Source organism: Rhincodon typus, chromosome 1 (assembly GCF_021869965.1).
Source record: "Rhincodon typus isolate 14 chromosome 1, sRhiTyp1.1, whole genome shotgun sequence".
Taxonomy (NCBI): domain Eukaryota; kingdom Metazoa; phylum Chordata; class Chondrichthyes; order Orectolobiformes; family Rhincodontidae; genus Rhincodon; species Rhincodon typus.
The window spans coordinates 109,017,193-109,035,642 of NC_063332.1; the positions used below are offsets into that span (position 1 = coordinate 109,017,193).

At 41.2% G+C, this 18,450-nt stretch overlaps 1 protein-coding gene across 1 annotated transcript in view; it reads left to right on the forward strand.

The window, feature by feature from the left end:
* The window catches only part of prkg2 (protein kinase cGMP-dependent 2), a 97,922-nt gene that overhangs the window by 42,361 nt on the left and 37,111 nt on the right, over nt 1-18,450 (forward strand). Inside the window, exons 10-11 of the mRNA XM_048600559.1 lie at nt 4,169-4,316; nt 10,109-10,245. Of these exons, the coding sequence (XP_048456516.1) occupies nt 4,169-4,316; nt 10,109-10,245 (285 nt within the window). The remainder of the gene's footprint in view (nt 1-4,168; nt 4,317-10,108; nt 10,246-18,450) is intronic.

Here is an 18,450-nt window from a genome sequence, read left to right on the forward strand (position 1 = left end):
TGTGATACTGGACTTTCTTTTTCTCTAAATCTTTTTGTTAGAAATTATTTTTCCTTAGTTTTCTCTCTTCACTTCAATACCTTTGGTTGAAATCTCTTTCCAAGCTGCTTCAAAATCCTGATAATCTACCAGTGACTAGAAAGCGACATAGATTGTATGGTCAATTGGTTCAATTTCCCACTCCTTTGCCTCCTGCAAGATTTAGGTTTGGATCTGAGTTGAGCAGGACATAATTTTGTTGTATTTGTACAATTGCATTTGTTTATAAGAAAATTCAGATAATGTTGATTGGAACAGGTATATAGCCAAGCCTGATTTTGTCATGAATAAAAATTTTGGTCAAAAAATTTGGTTCAAATTAACTCAGTTTGGTGCAAGCTGACCTGTGCTGATTACTGAGCAGGAGATGCACATTCGATATAAAGCCTTGCAACTCAATTATGGCAGTTTGGCAAAATGCAAACAGTTGCTAGCACTGCTAACCTGTTTTTCAGGGAAAATCAGTTGCTTTCAATTATGTCCCATCGCATCATTAACAATTGCCCTCAACTAGTTTGGCAAAAAGATGTCAGCGATCGGATGAGAATTGGAAGTTTTTCAGCTCAAAACGTACATCTACACGTGCTTCTGCTCCAGTTTTATGCACATAAAATTCACAACCTCGCCACCAACTGCATCTATTCCTTAGCCACAGAGGCTGTTTGGAAGCTTGGCTTTCTATTTGAACCTGATCTGAGCTCTACCCCTAAATACCCCTATCATCATTAGTACCTACTTCTACTTTCCTAACTTTCTCTGTCCCCACTTCTGTCTCATGTCATATGTTGTTGAAACCCTTATCCATTGCCTTTGTTACCCCTGTGAGTGTTGTTATGCAATGCTTCCTTCTCTGGCAACAGCCCAATTTTAAAATTCTCATCCTTGTTCTTAAAGGCCTGCATGTTCTCTCTCCTATTAATGTTTGTTGCCTCCTTCCACCTTACAATCTCAGTTGTGAAGAATAATCATTGGATGCAAAACATCTGTTCCTCTCTCCACAGATGCTGCCAGACCTGCTGAGTTTCTCCAACACTTCCTGTTTTTATTTCTTACAATTCTCTGATGTCTTTGTGCTGTTTGATTTCTGGTCTGTTGCACATTCCTGACTCTAATTTGGTCCACAATGAAAGGCAAAGTTGTCAATAGTCTGAATCCTGAACACCGAATCCCCTGTTCAATGCAATTCCTCTTCTCTGCCTCTCTGTTCACTTTTAAAATATTCATTAAATATTGTGTGACCTATTGTTTCCTCATGTAGCTTGGTGTCACAGTTTGTTTGGTAAACTTCCTGTGAAGTGCTTTAGAATATTTTATTATTTGAAATCAGCTTAATAACTGCAACTTGAAGTTGCCCATTGGGTGCAGCAGCAAGAGAATCTCAAGATATATGAGTGTAGCTATTTGTAGCGTTTCTTTCTCCTTTGCCCAAGGAGTGCATTGTGTGCTTCTGCATACCCCCTGGCAGAGATTAGCCAACTCATGACAGATAAAAGATCAAACTAGATCTATACATTGAGTTCCACAGTGACAGGTATATGTTCCCATTGACATTAGGGTGGAGCTTCTTTGCATAACCTTTTGTTAAACATAACATAGTACGTTATTATTAATGCAAGGTAATATTTTACAGGAAATGCCTGAAGAACAAATGATTTTCAACTGACGTAGTGACAGTTTTGAATATCTGCTATTATTGTGGTTGTGTCCCCAAGCCATTTAAGCATTGACGTAAATCGTTCTAAAACCTGACAACAAAGTCAAGCAGTCACAGTGTGCATATTTCTAGTACAAAGTCATCTTGTTTGCATGACATAAAGATTGTGCTTGATATCTATTGATTCCTTGACGCATATTTGTACATTTATTTGACATTCCCTCTTTAAAACATGCTCATTTTGTGAACTGTATACCAATTCCACTTGATAAAAGAGATGACAGGCACTCAGTTGCCATAGCTTTATTGTACAAAATCTTTGCAACTTATTCCTTATTTTCCAAATATTTTACTGACAACTTTGTAAATATGGGACACTGTCCAGTTTCCAAAGCTAGTTAGAATGCTTCTATGTTAATTTAGCACTACCATTAGAAAGACAAAATGCTTCAGTAGCTTTCTGCAGTTTACTAAGCATCTCAAAAGTCAGTTATGAAACATCACAGTGTGTTGTACATTGAGAATCTGTCATATTACATCGTAAGGATGTAACATGTAGGTATGTATCTCCATTTCCCTGCGCATTGAGCAATTTATCTCAGCAAGAGAACATTAGAGTGATGCTGCTGAGCAGAGATTTGATGTATTTTCACTGGAAGTGAAGGAATTAGAACTAAAACTGTCGAAAATTCTTGCAGAATCTTCATCCAGGGATGTATCAGCTCCAGTTGGAATCAGAACAGACAGAAGGTTGGAATGTGAAAAAGACATCCAGCACCTCTTATAATTTATACATGTTTTGCACGTTAATTTGCATTCTCCCCAACTCTATGTGAAACAAAGATATTTACTAACAAGTCTGAAATCATAAATCTCCTTCATTTACTCGGATTTTTTTGAAATAATTCAACTGACACAAAATGAATTCTATTTTAAACTGGTCTTCCAAATACACAGCAAGGATAAAAAAAAACTAAGCAAGCAGTATTGATTGGACTGTATGTTATAATCCATGTTCAGTTTCTCTTTTTATTGACTAAGATGATTCATAACAGACAGACGTATAATAGATTGTTGATGGTCTAGCCTTTTCACACTCTTTCCATGGTTTAGTATTAATTTACTGTCATGCCATGACCTTGAGAAGCTTTCTACCAATGACAAGTTCCTTGGTTGAACTGATTTTTCACTATCTCCTGAAATCAGTAGGAATGCTGTATTGGCACCAACGTTCTATGAAAACCACTTCCTTTATTTGTCAGTAACGTTCCTTTATCTCCAGTATATCATTGTTTAATTAAAATAGCTATGGTGTGAGTTATTTTGTTTTTCTTGAAGTTATCTGTATTTCCCTTCATCCGCATTCTTTTCACCATTCAGCGATCTATATTGGACTCAGTGGAGTAAAATTCCCCATCTTGTTCTTAAACATAAACTTTAACCGAATAGATTTAACTTCTTCCCTATCAAACTTCGGTTCTAGTTGAATGCCAGAATGGAATTTTTAATTAGTACTGCCAACCCTCATTTTCACATACATTATGCTCACTGAATATTTTGGAATTGGGATTTTTTAACTCCCAGTCCTGCCCTCATCCTGCTCATGTTTTATGCCACTGTATAGGATGGGTTGAAGGCCTAAAAGTTAATGATGATATTTGACAGCTGCATGAGAAAATAGATTGTACAGGATGGGAGAAAAGGCCGGGAAAGTTTAGAATAATACTTGACGAGCTGACCTTGAATGAGTCCTGTGAACCTTCCTTTACGAGCCGAAGATGACACCTGCACTTGTTTCCCATCCTGTGTTTTCTGTACCAGCCAGCAGTTTTGTCTTTCTGTCTCTGCTTTCTTTGTGCTGGCTGTGTGTCTCACACTTGGAGAGAAAGAGAGTTTCATTCCAAGCTGCTGCTGCTGTTGGACTTCACCTCGGCTCAGAATCGTGAACAGTACCAGGAACGAACCTAAACCTCCAGACCAGCCACCGATTGAGGGGTTCCTGACAGGCAGAAGAACATGAGACTTGTTGCTTTTTCTAGAAAAGCGTGAGACTTGTTGGTTTTTTTTTCCTCTTTGCTTTTCCATTTATTATTACCACTATAGTCATTTATTATTGCTGTTATAATCATTGCTTTTACTTAATAAACATTCACATTTAAGCACATTGCTGTGTTCGAGCCTTCCCTTAATTATATTTACCCGAATCTGAAAAGAACCATTTGAGTACCCGCTGTGATCCAAGACAGCCACGTACCCAATAGTAATTTCTGCTTGTAGCTCAAGGACTTTATTCAAACTGCTGTGTGAATTTAAACACACACAATACAAACCTGTATTTGCTTGTTCAGCAACCTTACTTGTGATCTCTCTACCTCTTGATCTGATCTTTCACTTTTTCTTTAAATCGTAAAGAATTAAAATGTCGTAGGGGTCATGGTGTCTGTTCTCATAACTTCAGTATCTGATTCCGTGTAGGATATCCACGCATGCACAAGGGGGAGAAATTTCTTTAGAGATGATTCGGTTGAAGGAGAAGGTTGCCACATTTTCATCGACATCACCTTTCAGAAACCTGGAGATCATCACCACCTTGGGAGTAGGTGGATTTGGGAGAGTCGAGCTGGTAAGCAGGTTTCCTCCTGTAGAAAGTATGATATTGTACATCTTTAATGCTGCCTGAGAGTGTCTTAGAAGAGACTAACACCAACCTCAGATACAACATAACTAGCTGGTGGCCTAGTGGTTAATCCAGAGAGCCAGATAACGTTCTGGGGACCCAGGTTCAAATCCTGCCATGGCAGATGGTGGAATTTGAATCCAATAAATATGTGGAATTAAGAGTCTAATGATAATAACTGTGAGTCAATTGTTGGGGAAAAACTCCATCTGGTTCACTAATGTCCTTTCGGGAAGGAAAATGCCATCCTTACCTAGTTTGGCCTACATGTGACTCCAGACCCACAGCATTGTGGTTGACTCTCAACTGCCCTCTGAGTAATTTGGGATGGGCAATAAATGTTACCTAGCCAGTGACGCCCTCATCCTGGAATGAATAAAAAAAAGCTCTTAAGTAACATGTAAAACCTAGTTATTGTTCATCCATGTTTGATTTGCTTTATTGGATTTAAGCTTTATTGTCACATGTACTCAAGTACAGAAGTACACGGAGAGTACAGTGAAAATGTCACCGCAATGTGCCACCTTAGGTATGACGCTACCTAAGTATAAAACTTAGGTACAAGTAGCAACATAGAGAATCAAAGTTGAAAATTGCAGCTATCTTCTGCCAATGTCCTCACATGGACATCTTGCTCACACGGTTTCAGTAGAATAGACTAATACCATCAAGAAGATGTCCCAGATGATTTAGGTAGATAACCACAATATTATAAGAAGACAGTAGCATTGGGCATCACTGTCATGTATAACATGGTGAACAGTGGTGTAAATTTTGACCAGACAGCTCTAACCTGAAGAAATCTACCAGCAACAAAAAAAAAACTCAGCTGCAGGAGCTATGGCAGCACTAAGGCTGTCTGCAAAATCATCAGGAATCAATGAAAAATGTCAGAAAAGCTGGTGAAGACCAAGCAGAATCTTAGTGAAGCTGCAAGGGGAGAATTATGAATCATAACTCTGAGATATAGCAATCTATAAGAGATACCAGATGGGAATTAACTTCCTTAATGAATGGATAAAAATGTTGAGATTTAAATGAAATTCTAGGCTGAGAAGCTAAAAGAAGGCTTAAAACTTTGTTTAAGCTAACGTACTTTGTTAAAGTTATTTCAAACTATAACACAAAGCTATGAGAAAAATCATCATAAGAAAAGGGCTCTTGTGAGGAAAAATGTAGGTGTAGGGGGTGCGCAGCAAGGGCAGTGGAATGGCTGTCAGTGGAACACCCCCTTCTCAATACTGGGACAGTCAAGCAGGCGCTTAGGCCCTTTAAACAAGGTACCCACACGAGACCTCAAACGGCTGGCACAGATTTTGTTCCCATGCTCCCTGCATGGCAAAATCCCACCCACTGCTGGATCAAAATAACTGGCAGTGGGCTGAGGTCCTTTAGTGGCATTAAATGACAGTCATGGTGGCTGTAAGAAGGTAGAAGGATTCCCGCATAAGAAAGCCTTGCTAGCCACATGAGAGCACTCGCTAACTCCTTGCCACTGGGGAAATCCATCGTAGCTCCCAAAGTTAACTGCCCTTTTTCTACCTGACTGGTCTGGTATGTTGTGAATCTGATACATTTGTCAGCCCAATGACAAATGGCATCTGTGACCTCCTTTATAGGTCACTGATTGAGAAATAGCACGTATAAATCTCCAAAAAAAAAACACTGGAATGAATCACAGGTGATAAAGAACAGTGCAGATGTCACACTGAAAGCTACACTCACTGTATATTTGTCACTTCCTATTGGCATCGATTATTCTAGTATTGTGCGAAGCTCATACAAGCAAATGAGCATACATAATAGGAGCAGCAGGAGACCAATCAGCCCTTCAGATTTGCTTCACTGTTAAATAATACCACGGTTAATCTGTTTGTCTTTTGAATTCCACATTCTCTTGATTCCCTTGATTCCTCTGTGTAACAAGGATCTAACCACCTCTCTTAAAAATGTTCAACGTCCCTACCTCCATGGCTTTCTGAGGCAGAGAGTTCCAAAGTCCTCTGAAAGAGAAAAAAAACTCTCATCTCTGCTGTGAAAGGGTGGTCCATAATTTTAAATCACACCTGGTTCTGGACCGACTGCAAAAGGAAACATCCTTTTACATCCATCTTGCCAAAACCATTCAAGATTTTATACACTTCAATTAAATCACCCCTCATTCTTCTATACGCCAGTGGAAACAAGTCCAGCCTGTCCATTTCCATCCTCATAAGAAAACACACACATTCGATCAGTCCTTGTACATCTTTTCTGAACTGCCTGAAATGCATTTTACATGCTTCCTTAAATAAGGAGTCCAAAATTGCACACGGTATTTGAGACAAGAGAAACTCAGCAGATCTGGCAGCATCTGGGAAGAAAGAAGTAGAGCTTATGTTTCAAGTCCAGTATGACTCTTCTTCAATCACAAATGCTGCCAGACCTGCTGAATTTCTCCAGCATTTTCTGTCCTTATTTCAGATTTCCAGTGCCTAAATATTTTGCTTTTATCACAATATTTGAGATGTTGTCTCATCAATGCCCTGCATAACTGAAGTATACCGTCCTTAATTTTGTGTTCAATTCCTCTCATACTAAGGAACAAGCAACTCATTACCTTCTTGATTATGTGCTGTCCCTTCATGCTAACTTATTGTGACTCATGCACAATAACCCATCTGTAATTAGAATTCTGGAGGTGTTCTCCATTTAATTAATATTCTGCCTTCTTATTCTGCTTGCCAAAAGAAACAACTTCACATTTTTTTCATGTTATACTCCACTTACCAGATTTTTGCCTACTCATTTAACCTATCTCTCCATCTGCAAGTTCCTTCTGTCTTCTTCACAACATACTTTCCCCCCTATCTTTGTGTTGTCTGCAAATTTAGCTACAATGCCTTTGTTCCCCTCACTTTTGTTATTGTTGTAAATTATAAAATGTGACGGCACCAATACAGTCACCTGTGGGATTCCTCTCATTACGTCTTGCCAATCAGACAAAGATCCATTTATGTTCTGTTTTCTGGCTATGCATTTTGCTAGCCAGCCAATCTTCTATCCATGCCAACATATTACCTTATACCATGTGCTTTTATTTTTTGCAATATTCTTTGGCGTGGCATGTTATCGAATACCTTCTGGAAATCCAAGAATAGTATATTTACAGGCTCACCCCTAACTACTGAATGTGTCAGTCCTTCAAAGAATTCCAATAAATTTGTTAAAACATGATTTCCCTTTGACAAAACCATGCTGACAGCTCCTGGTTACTTTGATGTTTTCTAAGTAAGCATCTACAATCTCCACCAGCATCAGGACACATGGTCTTTATTCTGAACATGGTCCTGGAACATCCCTATGAGTCACTGATGCTGTATCCTTTTCACTTGATAGTGCCTGCTATGAACATGATGCTGCCATCTTGCCTCCATGTGCCTTTCTCATCCATGCCCAATGGCTTCCTTACCCTTCTGTAGCTCTCCTGACAATGGCATGGATACTCTATGTGGCTGCATCCCATCTCTATGCCACTCATCTACCAAATGCATTAACCTGATAACCAGAAGAGATCGCCGCTGTGATCAGTTTCTCAATACTATTGCCCAGCCTCCAGTGGCTGCTGTGGATCTGAGAGACACCTTCATTAGCATTTCTCCAAGTATAGCCAGGTTTGCGGATGATATAAATAGGTGGGAATGCAAATGATGAGAATGACATAGAGTCTGCAGAGAGAAATGGTCAGGTCAAGTGAGTGGGAAAAAACACTCGATTTTTCGATAATGTGGGAAAATGTGTGATTATGCACTTTGGAAGGAAGATCAGAGGAGCTGAAATATTATTGAAATTGAGGAAGACTGCAAAAAGCCATGGAATAGAGGGATTTTGGAATCCTCATCCATGAATCACAAAAAGCCAGCATCCAAATTCTGTGGATAATAGGAAGCCAAATGAAATGATGGTCTTTATTTCAAAGGGAATGGAGTATAAAAGTAGTGAGGTTTTGCCAAAACTATACATGGAAATAATCAGACTGCAGCTGGAATACTGGGAATAATTTGGTTCCCTTATGTAAGGAAAGATGTACTGGCATTGGAGACAGTTCAGAGAAGTCACACGTGTAGAGGGACTGTCTTACCAGGAGAGATTGAGTAGATTGGGCCCATGAAGTTGGAATATATAAGAATGAAAGTTAACCTTATTGAAACACACAAGATTCTTGCTGCATTTGACAATGTAGATGTGGAAAGGTTGTTTCCCCTTGAGTGAGAGCTTGGACTAGAGAGCAAAATCTCAGAATGAGGGCTTGCACATTTGAGACAGAAATGACGAGGAATTTTTTCTCTCAGAGGGTAGTAAATCTGTAGAATTCTTTACCACAAAGGGCTGTAGATGCTGGCCATTAAGTATGTTAAAGACTGAGATAGACAAATTTTTAATCAATAAGGATACCAAGGGTTATGGGGAAAAGGCACGGAAGTGCAGCTAGGGATTATCAGTTCTGCCATGATCGCATTGAATGTCAGAGCAGGCTTGATGAACTGGAAGGCCTACTTCCGCTCCTAGGTAGCTCAATTTGCCACCAGCTTCTGCAGTATCTCGAAACTTGACAGCTTCTCTTCTTGACAGCTCAGCTTTGCACAGCTTCATGATATCACTACCACTTCCCTTCACCACTTAGCTGACATTCAGATCTCACCTTGAGTAGGTGAGATTCATTTTCTGTACATCCTGTGTGCCACTGGTAAAATCAGAAAGGTACAAAAAAATTTGACAATTGGCTGTCTCTATGATCTTAATGGCTATCTCTATAACCTTAACTACTTGCATACCTACGATCTGTCCCTTTGCCTGGATCTTGTAAAATTGGTCAACAGTAGGAAGTTATTGGAAAGTCAGTCCTACACCAGTCCATGCCATTTTACCAGGCCCCCAGTGCCCTTTCTCACTCCATGGGAAAATTGCTTCTTTTCCTTAAAATAAGTAAGGTGACTTGTCAGGTGTAAGCACACGTGACAATTTCTTTATTTTGAATTGTTATGCAAAAGGTTAGGGTTATACATTGTAGATCACAGTGTATAAATCAATCCCTAAAGCATTAAAAAATCATCACAAAAATGTCAATCAACTTTTAAATTCTTATGGAACGAGTTATGTGAGTCCAGTCTGAATGATAGTTCACTATGTTCATTTTGCTGTAAAATTAACGAAACGATTCAGAAGATCTGGCCTTATCTCTCAAAACGTTTGCTTGGTTGAACTTTGGAGAGGTCGAAGATGAAATGCACAAATTATGAGGCAGTCCAGGTTAACTCCCACAAAGATTATAAAGCACAAATTACCTGGAAACCTGAGAAGGTATTTATAGTGAAACTGAACTTGTAAACACCATGAGGACTGAGCTGATGGCCCTAACCTTCATTATTGGGTAGTCAAAACTTTCCATTGCATCTTTCCTATTCATTTGTCATATATTTGCTTTCCCCTTTGTTTGAAACTCATATTAAGCATACTTTATGCTTGAGCTTTCATTTAATGCTGTTGAAAATCATAGGATTTAAAATAATTTTTATCAAAGAGTGACAAAAACACAGCTCAACATAAACTTTCATCTTCATTGCAACATCAATAGTGTAACAGAGTGTATCTCCTTCCATTTAAAGAACCTGACCAGTATATCTAATGAATACTTCTTTGCCTTGTAAAATAAATGTTTAAGACTGTAATTCCAAGCAATTAGCTGTCTTTCTTTATAGGTAAAAATGAAGAATGAAGATGTGACCTTTGCTGTGAAATGCATTAAGAAAAAGCACATTGTTGACACAAGACAACAGGAGCACATACATTCAGAGAAGAAAATTCTAGAAGAGGCTTGCTCTCCATTTATTGTGAGGTAGGTACTTTTTCTGGAAGATTGTTACAGGAAAATTCAGCAATTCTGTTGTTGAACTGACAGTTTGAATTTGCATTGTATTTCTTAGGCTATTTTTCCTTTTTTATCATGTTGTTTGAATAGTAATTGACAACGATTTCCTTATTTCGCAAAAATCTGTCAGGACCAGATGTTGAGTCTATCTCTCCTCTGCTGGGTTCACTATTAACATTTAGTTAAAAACGTATTTCAATAACATGCTGACATCCCAAGGCAGTAGTTGCTTTCCGCCTTATTAGTTTGATTGAAAGACGGTGTCAAGAGTCTTTTTATTACATTTTGAACAGAAATGCTGTTTTAATTTTGACAGGTAATTTAAAATAATGTCAGCAGAGTCACTCGTGTTCCTCAGTGGGAATGACAAGAAACAACAATTTATAGTTCGCAACCAAAAACTGTCCTATTGTTTCTTCACTTGTGCATAAATTAATTATTTCCTTTGTGGGCCTTGCTTTTCTAAGATAATTTGGCTGTTGATCAAATTGGAGCACCGAAAGAAGGAATAGACGGTGCAATTATAGCAACATTAAGGGAGTAATTTCATGATGTTGTAGGAATAAAAGTGAATAGGGCCCAAAAACCATTGACCCTTGACAGATGCTGAAGAGACTGAGGAAAGGGTCTCTGAGCAGTAGCACAGGTCAAATGTAGCAACAGGGCACTGTACATGATCCAAAGGTCTTTGATACAATACCACAGGCCTTGGTGCAGGATGTAGATGAGAGAAATGAGGTTCTTTACTCACATATAGTCACTTGTGGACATAAGAATGATGGTAGTGCTTCATGAGCAATGTCTCTGTTTTCATTGCAGTATAAGCTGCAGCCATGCAATAACAGGAATGTTATGCAGAGGCAGTGGCCACATTCCCTGGCTTAAACAAGCCCACCTCTGCATGGCCGGAAGCAACAAGATGGCTTTAAAGACATCAGGCCATTACACGACTCATGGTAGGAATTCTGTCCCCATCTGAGAGCAAGTCCCACCTCCCAGAACTGCTGGCTATGCAAATGGTTGACAACTCTCTAGTCCCAGCACTGCCACTGGAATGAGCAGCCGCTGCTGGGACTGCAGGCCATCCCTAAGGATAATCATCACTGGAGACAGATTTCAATGTTTGTGCTGGCAACCCCAGTAGGGAACTGAGGGGACAGTGCCAAGATCAGGAGTGTGGGGAAATGAACATGAAAGGGATGGGTAGTGACATATGATAATGCAGAGAGCCCCATTGGGCACATGATATCCGAAGATGTGGTCCTCTAAACCCTGAGTAAGCCCATCAGGGTTTACCTGGAAGCCTTTTCATATGCCCCCACTGCTGATAAAATTTGAACAACAGCCAAAGGAGGGCCTTAATTGACCATTAACTGGCCACTTAACAGCTTCAGTTGGCGTAAAGCTATGTGGGCCATTTAATGCCTCTTTGTCTGCATGGAAAATCCCAGGAGGGGTGGTTAGGTACATGCATAATATGTATATTATGACCACCCCTCTACCAGGCCACCCGGGTATATTTAACCCTCCCCTGCAACTGCACTACCTGCTTCCCTGTTTCTTGGTAGGTGGGTTGTAAAGTTCCAGCGAAGATCTGAGCCCTGCTCTGAAACCTCCGAATGAAGTTATGAAGCCTCTGTTTGGTGTCACCTAGGGTCAGACTGCTGCCATCACAGATGTGGGTATCAGTGCTGAGCAGGTCTCAGTCCAGCCCTCTGTCTACCCACTTGGATTGCTGAGTGCCCATGGTAGTGATAGTGCTCTCTCAGGATGACAGTGTTTGTTCTCCCAGCAATGCCATTCCACCCATGCCCTTGCAGGTCCCTGTCAGCCAACTTGTCCAGACCGACGTTATGCGGTTTGAGGCTGAGCTCTTCAGTCCCAGACAGCTTGAGGAAGCCTTGAAAATCCATTTGCGTTCTCCCCAGTGGATGTTACAGGTATTGCCTGTTCCAGCTTCAAAGATCTCACTACAAGGAAATTCAGGGCTATGGTCATCTCCAAAGATAGTGATAGTTCCATCCTTACCCTACTTTGAGGCTGCACATCTGCCTACACAGGGAGGCAGATTTCCAATAAGCACTTCATTAGCAAAATATCACCAGAGGACAGAGAGAGAGAGACAACTGATGGTGAGTTTAACCCGTGTGTCACCACGCCTCAGAGGAGTTAGGTTGACAAAGGGGGGCAATCTTAACAAGCCCAGAAATGGAACCCACACTGTTGGTGTCACCCTGTGTTGCAAATCAGCTCTACAGCCAACTGAGCTAACCGACCTTAATCCTCCACCCTCACTTAGCAAAACAAGTTAATTCACACACTACTCCTGGCTGGCATTGATCAGGTTCCCACTGAAAATCATTCTCCCCTCCTCCATGTCCCTCTTCTGTGCTCCATTTCTTTTATGCTTTAGGCCAAGAGGAATGGAAATGGCTGTAGCAGTAACTCAGGCTAAGTCATCTGACCAGAATCCTTGATGCGAAAATCAAAGCCGTCTCCACATGGAGCATCACTTTGACTTCACCAACTTTAAGTCACTCTGGAAAAGTTGATGAAGATTAGTGGGAAGTTAAGGAAGCCTTTAAAAACCAGCAGAGGATGACTAAAATAGGAATACAGGTGGAGAAGATAAAGTATGAGATTCACTAGCCAGTAATATTAAAAAAGACTGCAAGAGATTTTTTAGAGATCTAAAAGTTATCTAAAAGAGAGGCAAGAATGGACATTGGACCCCTGGAAAATGAGGCTGGAGAAGAAGAAATGGGGAGCAAAGAATTGGCGATGGAACTGAATAGTTACTTTATATCAGTTTTCACAGTGGAAGACACCAGTTGCATACCAGAACTTCAAGAGAGTCAGGGGGCAGATATGAGTGTAGTGGGCATTACTAAGGAGAAGGTGCTGGGAAAGTTAATATGTTTGAATCTGGACAAATAAACTGGACTAGATGGTCTGCATCCCAGGGCTCTGAAGAAGATAGCTAAGGAGCTTGTGGAGGCATTGGTGGTTATGTTTCAGACATCACTGACATTAACGAAGGTCCCAGAGGACTGGAAAATGACTAATATAACACCCCAGTTTAAGAAGGGAGGATGGCAGAAGATAGGAAACAATAGGCCGGTTAGCCTGACCTCAATTGTTGGGGAGATTTTAGGGTCCATTATTAAGGATGAGATTGTGGAGTACTTGGAAGTGCATGATAAAAAAGGGCTGCGTCATCACAGCTTCATCCAGTGGTGGTCATACCTGCAAAATCTGTTAGATTTGTTTGAGGAGGTAACGAGCAAGTTAGTCAAAGGAGATCAGTGGATGTGATCTATTTAGATTTCCAGAAGGCCTTTGACAAGGTGCCACACAGCAGGCTACTAAGTAAGATAAGAGCCCATGGTGCTAGGGGAAAGATGCTAGCTTGGATAGAGGATTGGCTGACTGGAAAAAGGAAAAGAATGGGATAAAGGAGTCTTTTTCTGGATGGCAGCCAGTGACTTGTGGAGATCCACAGGGGTCAGTGTTGGGACCACAAATATTCACATCATACATTAATGATCTGTATAAAGGAACTGAGGGCATTGTTGCTACATTTGCAGATGACACAAAGACAGGTGGAGGAATAGGTAGTGTTTAGGAAATGGGGAGGCTGCAGAAGGACTGGGACTGTCTGGGAGAGTGGGCAAAGAACTGGCAGATGGAATATAAGGTGGGAAAGTGTGAGGTCATGCACTTTGGTGGGAAGAATAAGGTGTAGGCTATTTTCTAAATGGGAAAAGACTTTGGAAATCTGAAGCACAAAGGGACTTGGGAGTCCTAGATCAGGATTCTCTTAAAGTTAACAGGTTCAGTTGGCAGTTAGGAAGGCCAATGCAATGTCATCATTCCTTGCAAGAGGGCTAGAATGTAACAGCAGAGATATACTGATGAGACTGTATAAGAGTCTGGTCTGACTGCATTTGGAATACTGTGAGCAGTTTTGGACCCCGGATCTTAGGGAAAGTGAGCTGGCATTGGAGTGGGTCCAGAAGAGGTTTACAAGTATGATCCCTGAATAAGTGGCTTGTCATATGGGGAGCATTTGGAGACCCTGGATTTGTACTCAGTGCGTTTTAGAAGGATGAGGGGGATCTGATTGAAACTTACTGAATACTGAGAGGCCTGCATATAGAGGGCATGGGAGATGTTTCCATTTGTAAGAAAGACTAGGACTCGAGGGTAAAGCCTCAGTGTGAAGGGTCAACCCTTTAGAATTGAGGTGACAAGGAATTTCTTCAGCCTGAGGGTGATTGACCTTTGGAATTCATTGCCACAGAAGGCTGTGGAGGCCAAGTTATTAAGTGTAGGTAAGACGGGGGTACGTCAGTTCTTGAACAAAAACAAAAATTGCTGGAAAAACTCAGCAGCTCTGGCAGCATCTGTGGAGAGAAATTAGAGTTAATGTTTAGTTTTTTTTTCTGATTTTCAGCATTGTTTTTTTTAATAGATCGGCTCTTGATTAGTAAGGGGATCAAGGGTTACAGGAAGAAGGCAGAAGAATGGGGTTGAGAAGCACATCAACCAAGATTGAATGGTGGAGCAGCTTCGATGGGTTGAATGGCCTAATTCTGCTCCCATATCTTATGGTCTTACAATTTTATGAAAACCCCCAAGTAGTTTATCAAACTCAGATTCAACATTGGCAACTAATCTGAGAGTAGTTGATGAACCCTTTTTAAGCATGGGTGCTCCCTGGAGCTAATGCATCTTGAACTGTGCATATTTAAGAGAAGGCATTAGATGGAGTGGCAGAGACAAAAAATTGCAGAGCTGACTTCAAATTTGCATTACGCACTTTACTGATGCAATGATTTGCACATTCTGTATACTTCCATCACACGCTGCTAAGATCCACTGATCTCCCAAAATACCTACCAGCACAAATTAGACATTGTGTGGATACTATTTGCCAATCCTAATGCTATTTTGGATGGCCAGTGGATTGAGTTATAAGGTGCGTGCATGTAATTTTGACTTTGCGCAATAATGCAAAATAGATGGCAATAAGTTAGCAGCCTGTTATAAATCTCTCCTGGTCAGTGTTTACATTAAAATAAAACAAAGAACTGCAGATGCTGGAGATCCTTCAAGGGTCACTGGACTTGAAAAGTTACTGCCATTTTCTTTTTACAGATGCTGCCAGACCTGTTGTGTTTCTCCAGCAATTTCTATCTTTGATTATGACTTACATTAAGTTTACAGCAAAGTGTATGTGAAATTCTGACGTGCAGTAGGCAACAGAATTAGGAAGTGACTCTTCTTATATCCTCCTATAAGGCTGATGGCTGATAGCACCCATTGTTATCAACCATCTATTGGAAATGACTTTAATTAATTAAAAACAAACCTCTACTGCAGCAAAAATACTGTTTAATTGTTGAGATGACTTCATTGCTGTACTGTTGCTAATATGAAATGTTTCATATTCATTAACAATTAAATCAAAATCATTAATCTTTTCTTCCGTCCTACCTGTGATTACTTCTGTTTCACATTTTTAGTCAATTCTTCATCTTTTGATCTTCCCTTATTTAAACTTTGATATTATTTATTACTTAAATAGACTGTATCCTATTTTAAATTTTACCATTAAAAATAAAGGCAGAGACTTCACATAAAGAGGATGGTCCTGCCGACCAGCCAGAGAATCAAGGGCATGTCTGCTTGTAGTGGTCCTGGGAGCCTCAAGTGAATTTTCCACTGTTCATGCAGTTGATTGTCTGCATTGGAGCTTCATCTTCTCTGATGTATGATCGCCAGCTTCCATATGCTGGCAATCCTGGAACCATGACAATTGAGGAGGCTTAGAGTAAAGATCAGTACATTTGGTGACCAGTGTAATCAATCAGGTAGGCCCTGATGAACAGGGAGCATCTCTTGCGAAGGCAGGGGTATTTCCCCATTGGTCACAGGGTGGATAAAGAGGATGAAGCACACCCCACTGAGACAGCAGGGAAGCTGGCACGTTTTACCAGGCAGCAAAATGCTAAAGTGTCACTATTATAGTCCTGGCGCTGTTGAGAAGATGCTCTTAGGTAGCCTTTAATTGACCATCTGGGCTAGCTACTGCCTACCTTGCTATTGATAAAATACCAGAATAGGCAGGAAGGTACTGCGTAAGGGCGGCACGGTGGCTCAATGGTTTAGCACTGCTGCCCCACAGTGCCAGGGATCTGGGTTCAATTCCACTATCAGTAGATTGTCTGCATGTAGTTTGCACATTCTCCCCATGTCTACACGGATTTCCTCCAGGTGCTCCAGTTTCCACCTACAGTCCGAAGATGAGCAGGTTAGGTAGATTGGCCATGCTAAATTGCCCATAGTGTATGGGAATGTGTAGGCTAGGTGGATTAGCCATGGGAAATGCAGGGTTACAGAGATAGGGTAGGGCAGAGGGTCTGGGTGGGATGCTCTTCGCAGGGTTGGTGTAGACTTGATGGACCAAATGGCCTGCTTCCATACTGTAGGGATTCTTAGGGCATGGCACTTCCATCTCCCAGGGGGACATAAAATTCTAAATAAAGGCTTATTTGTTTTAGTCAGGATTGCTATCTTGTTATTTTAGGTGGGACTCCAATTCCAATAAGTTTAAATGAATCAATATTTAGTTTAAATCTAGTTCCAAAGCTCATTAGCCATTGATCAGACTGAATTTGACCTGGCTGTGTGACTGAAGTGATTGGATGAGGCTATCCAGTGTATACCTGGATAAAGTTAGAAAATCAGGAAGGCCAAATTGGTCTAAGAGGCCTGGAAAGTATCTCGCCTGTGAAATTATGAAATTCCAAAAGGGCCATCTTTGTGGATGTGTCCAAATAATTTAATGTCTAATTTTGTAAAATGTAAAATAGAATAGAATAGCCATTACTGTCACATGTACTCGAATGAGTGCAGTGAAAAGTTTGTAATATCGCCTGTCGGAGCCATATTAGGTACAGGGTATCCAGGTGCAGATATTTTAAGTGTTGTCTCAGAACTGTAGAAAAAAAATAAACTATCATGGGAAGACAGAGTTTAAAAGTCCTGAAATGAGAATAAAAAGTGTCTTTACTCAAGTTATAATCCTTTACTACTGAATTCGTTCCTGCCAGGCTTCAGAACATGAGGCCTCCCCTCTGTCCCAGACTTGCCTCCAGGACTCATCCCCCTGGTCAGCCTGCGCTCTCTCTGCTCCCCGCCCCAGGATACGGCCCACGCTCGCTCTGCTCCCCGCTCCGGGATTCGGCCCGCACTCGCTCTGCTCCCCGCTCCGGGATACGGCCCGCGTTCGCTCTGCTCCCCGCTCCGGGATACGGCCCGCGCTCGCTCTGCTCCCCGCTCCGGGATATGGCCCGCGCTTGCTCTGCTCCCCGCTCCGGGATACAGCCCATGCCTTGTCCCCCTTTGTCTTGCCTCCATTAGTTTAAGAAGTTAAAAATTGGGGGGCATAAGAAAAACTGCTGTAATGAGGTAAAAAAAAGAAAAAGGAAAAGGAACTAGCGAGTGGAGGAGCTCCAGCTGGAGCCATCTTGACTTTGAGCTAATATTTCAAATAGTTGAAGCTTTTGCCTCAGTGGACAGAATTTTAGAGGGCTCTCAGTGGTGTGGGTTATGACAAGATTTGTGGCAGAATTGAGCGAAAAGTCTGGCCAAATCCATCTTGCCATTGAGAGCTCTTGCTCCGTCTTTTATGTTTTTCATGAGTGGTGTAGTGAGTTTCACACTGGGCAGTAGCAAGTTGCCAATGAAGAGGGACCAAATGGGCTGAACAAGCCAGACCTCGAAAAAGTTGAACATGGAAATCAGAGAGGGTACCCGGTGTTTTAAGCTCGCCACTTTCTCCGAAGGATCTCTTTGTTGGACACACTTCAGGGCACACTTCATGGGCATTGACCACGCATACCTCACATCCACAGACATTGGCATCCAATATCTAAGATCCTTCACGGCACACTTCCCATCCACTGGGAGGGTACTTTGCCACTTCATTGCTGCACCTCAGGCTGCACCAGTAAGCAGCATTGTAACGCTGCAGCAAGGACACTGTGCACTCAGAAACTATATTTCTCTGCACCCATCTAGATGACCTGTTCCCTCAGCCAGAGAGATCAGGCTCATATTGCTTCTGTCTTGCCTCGCTGTTTATCATAGACACGATGAAACATG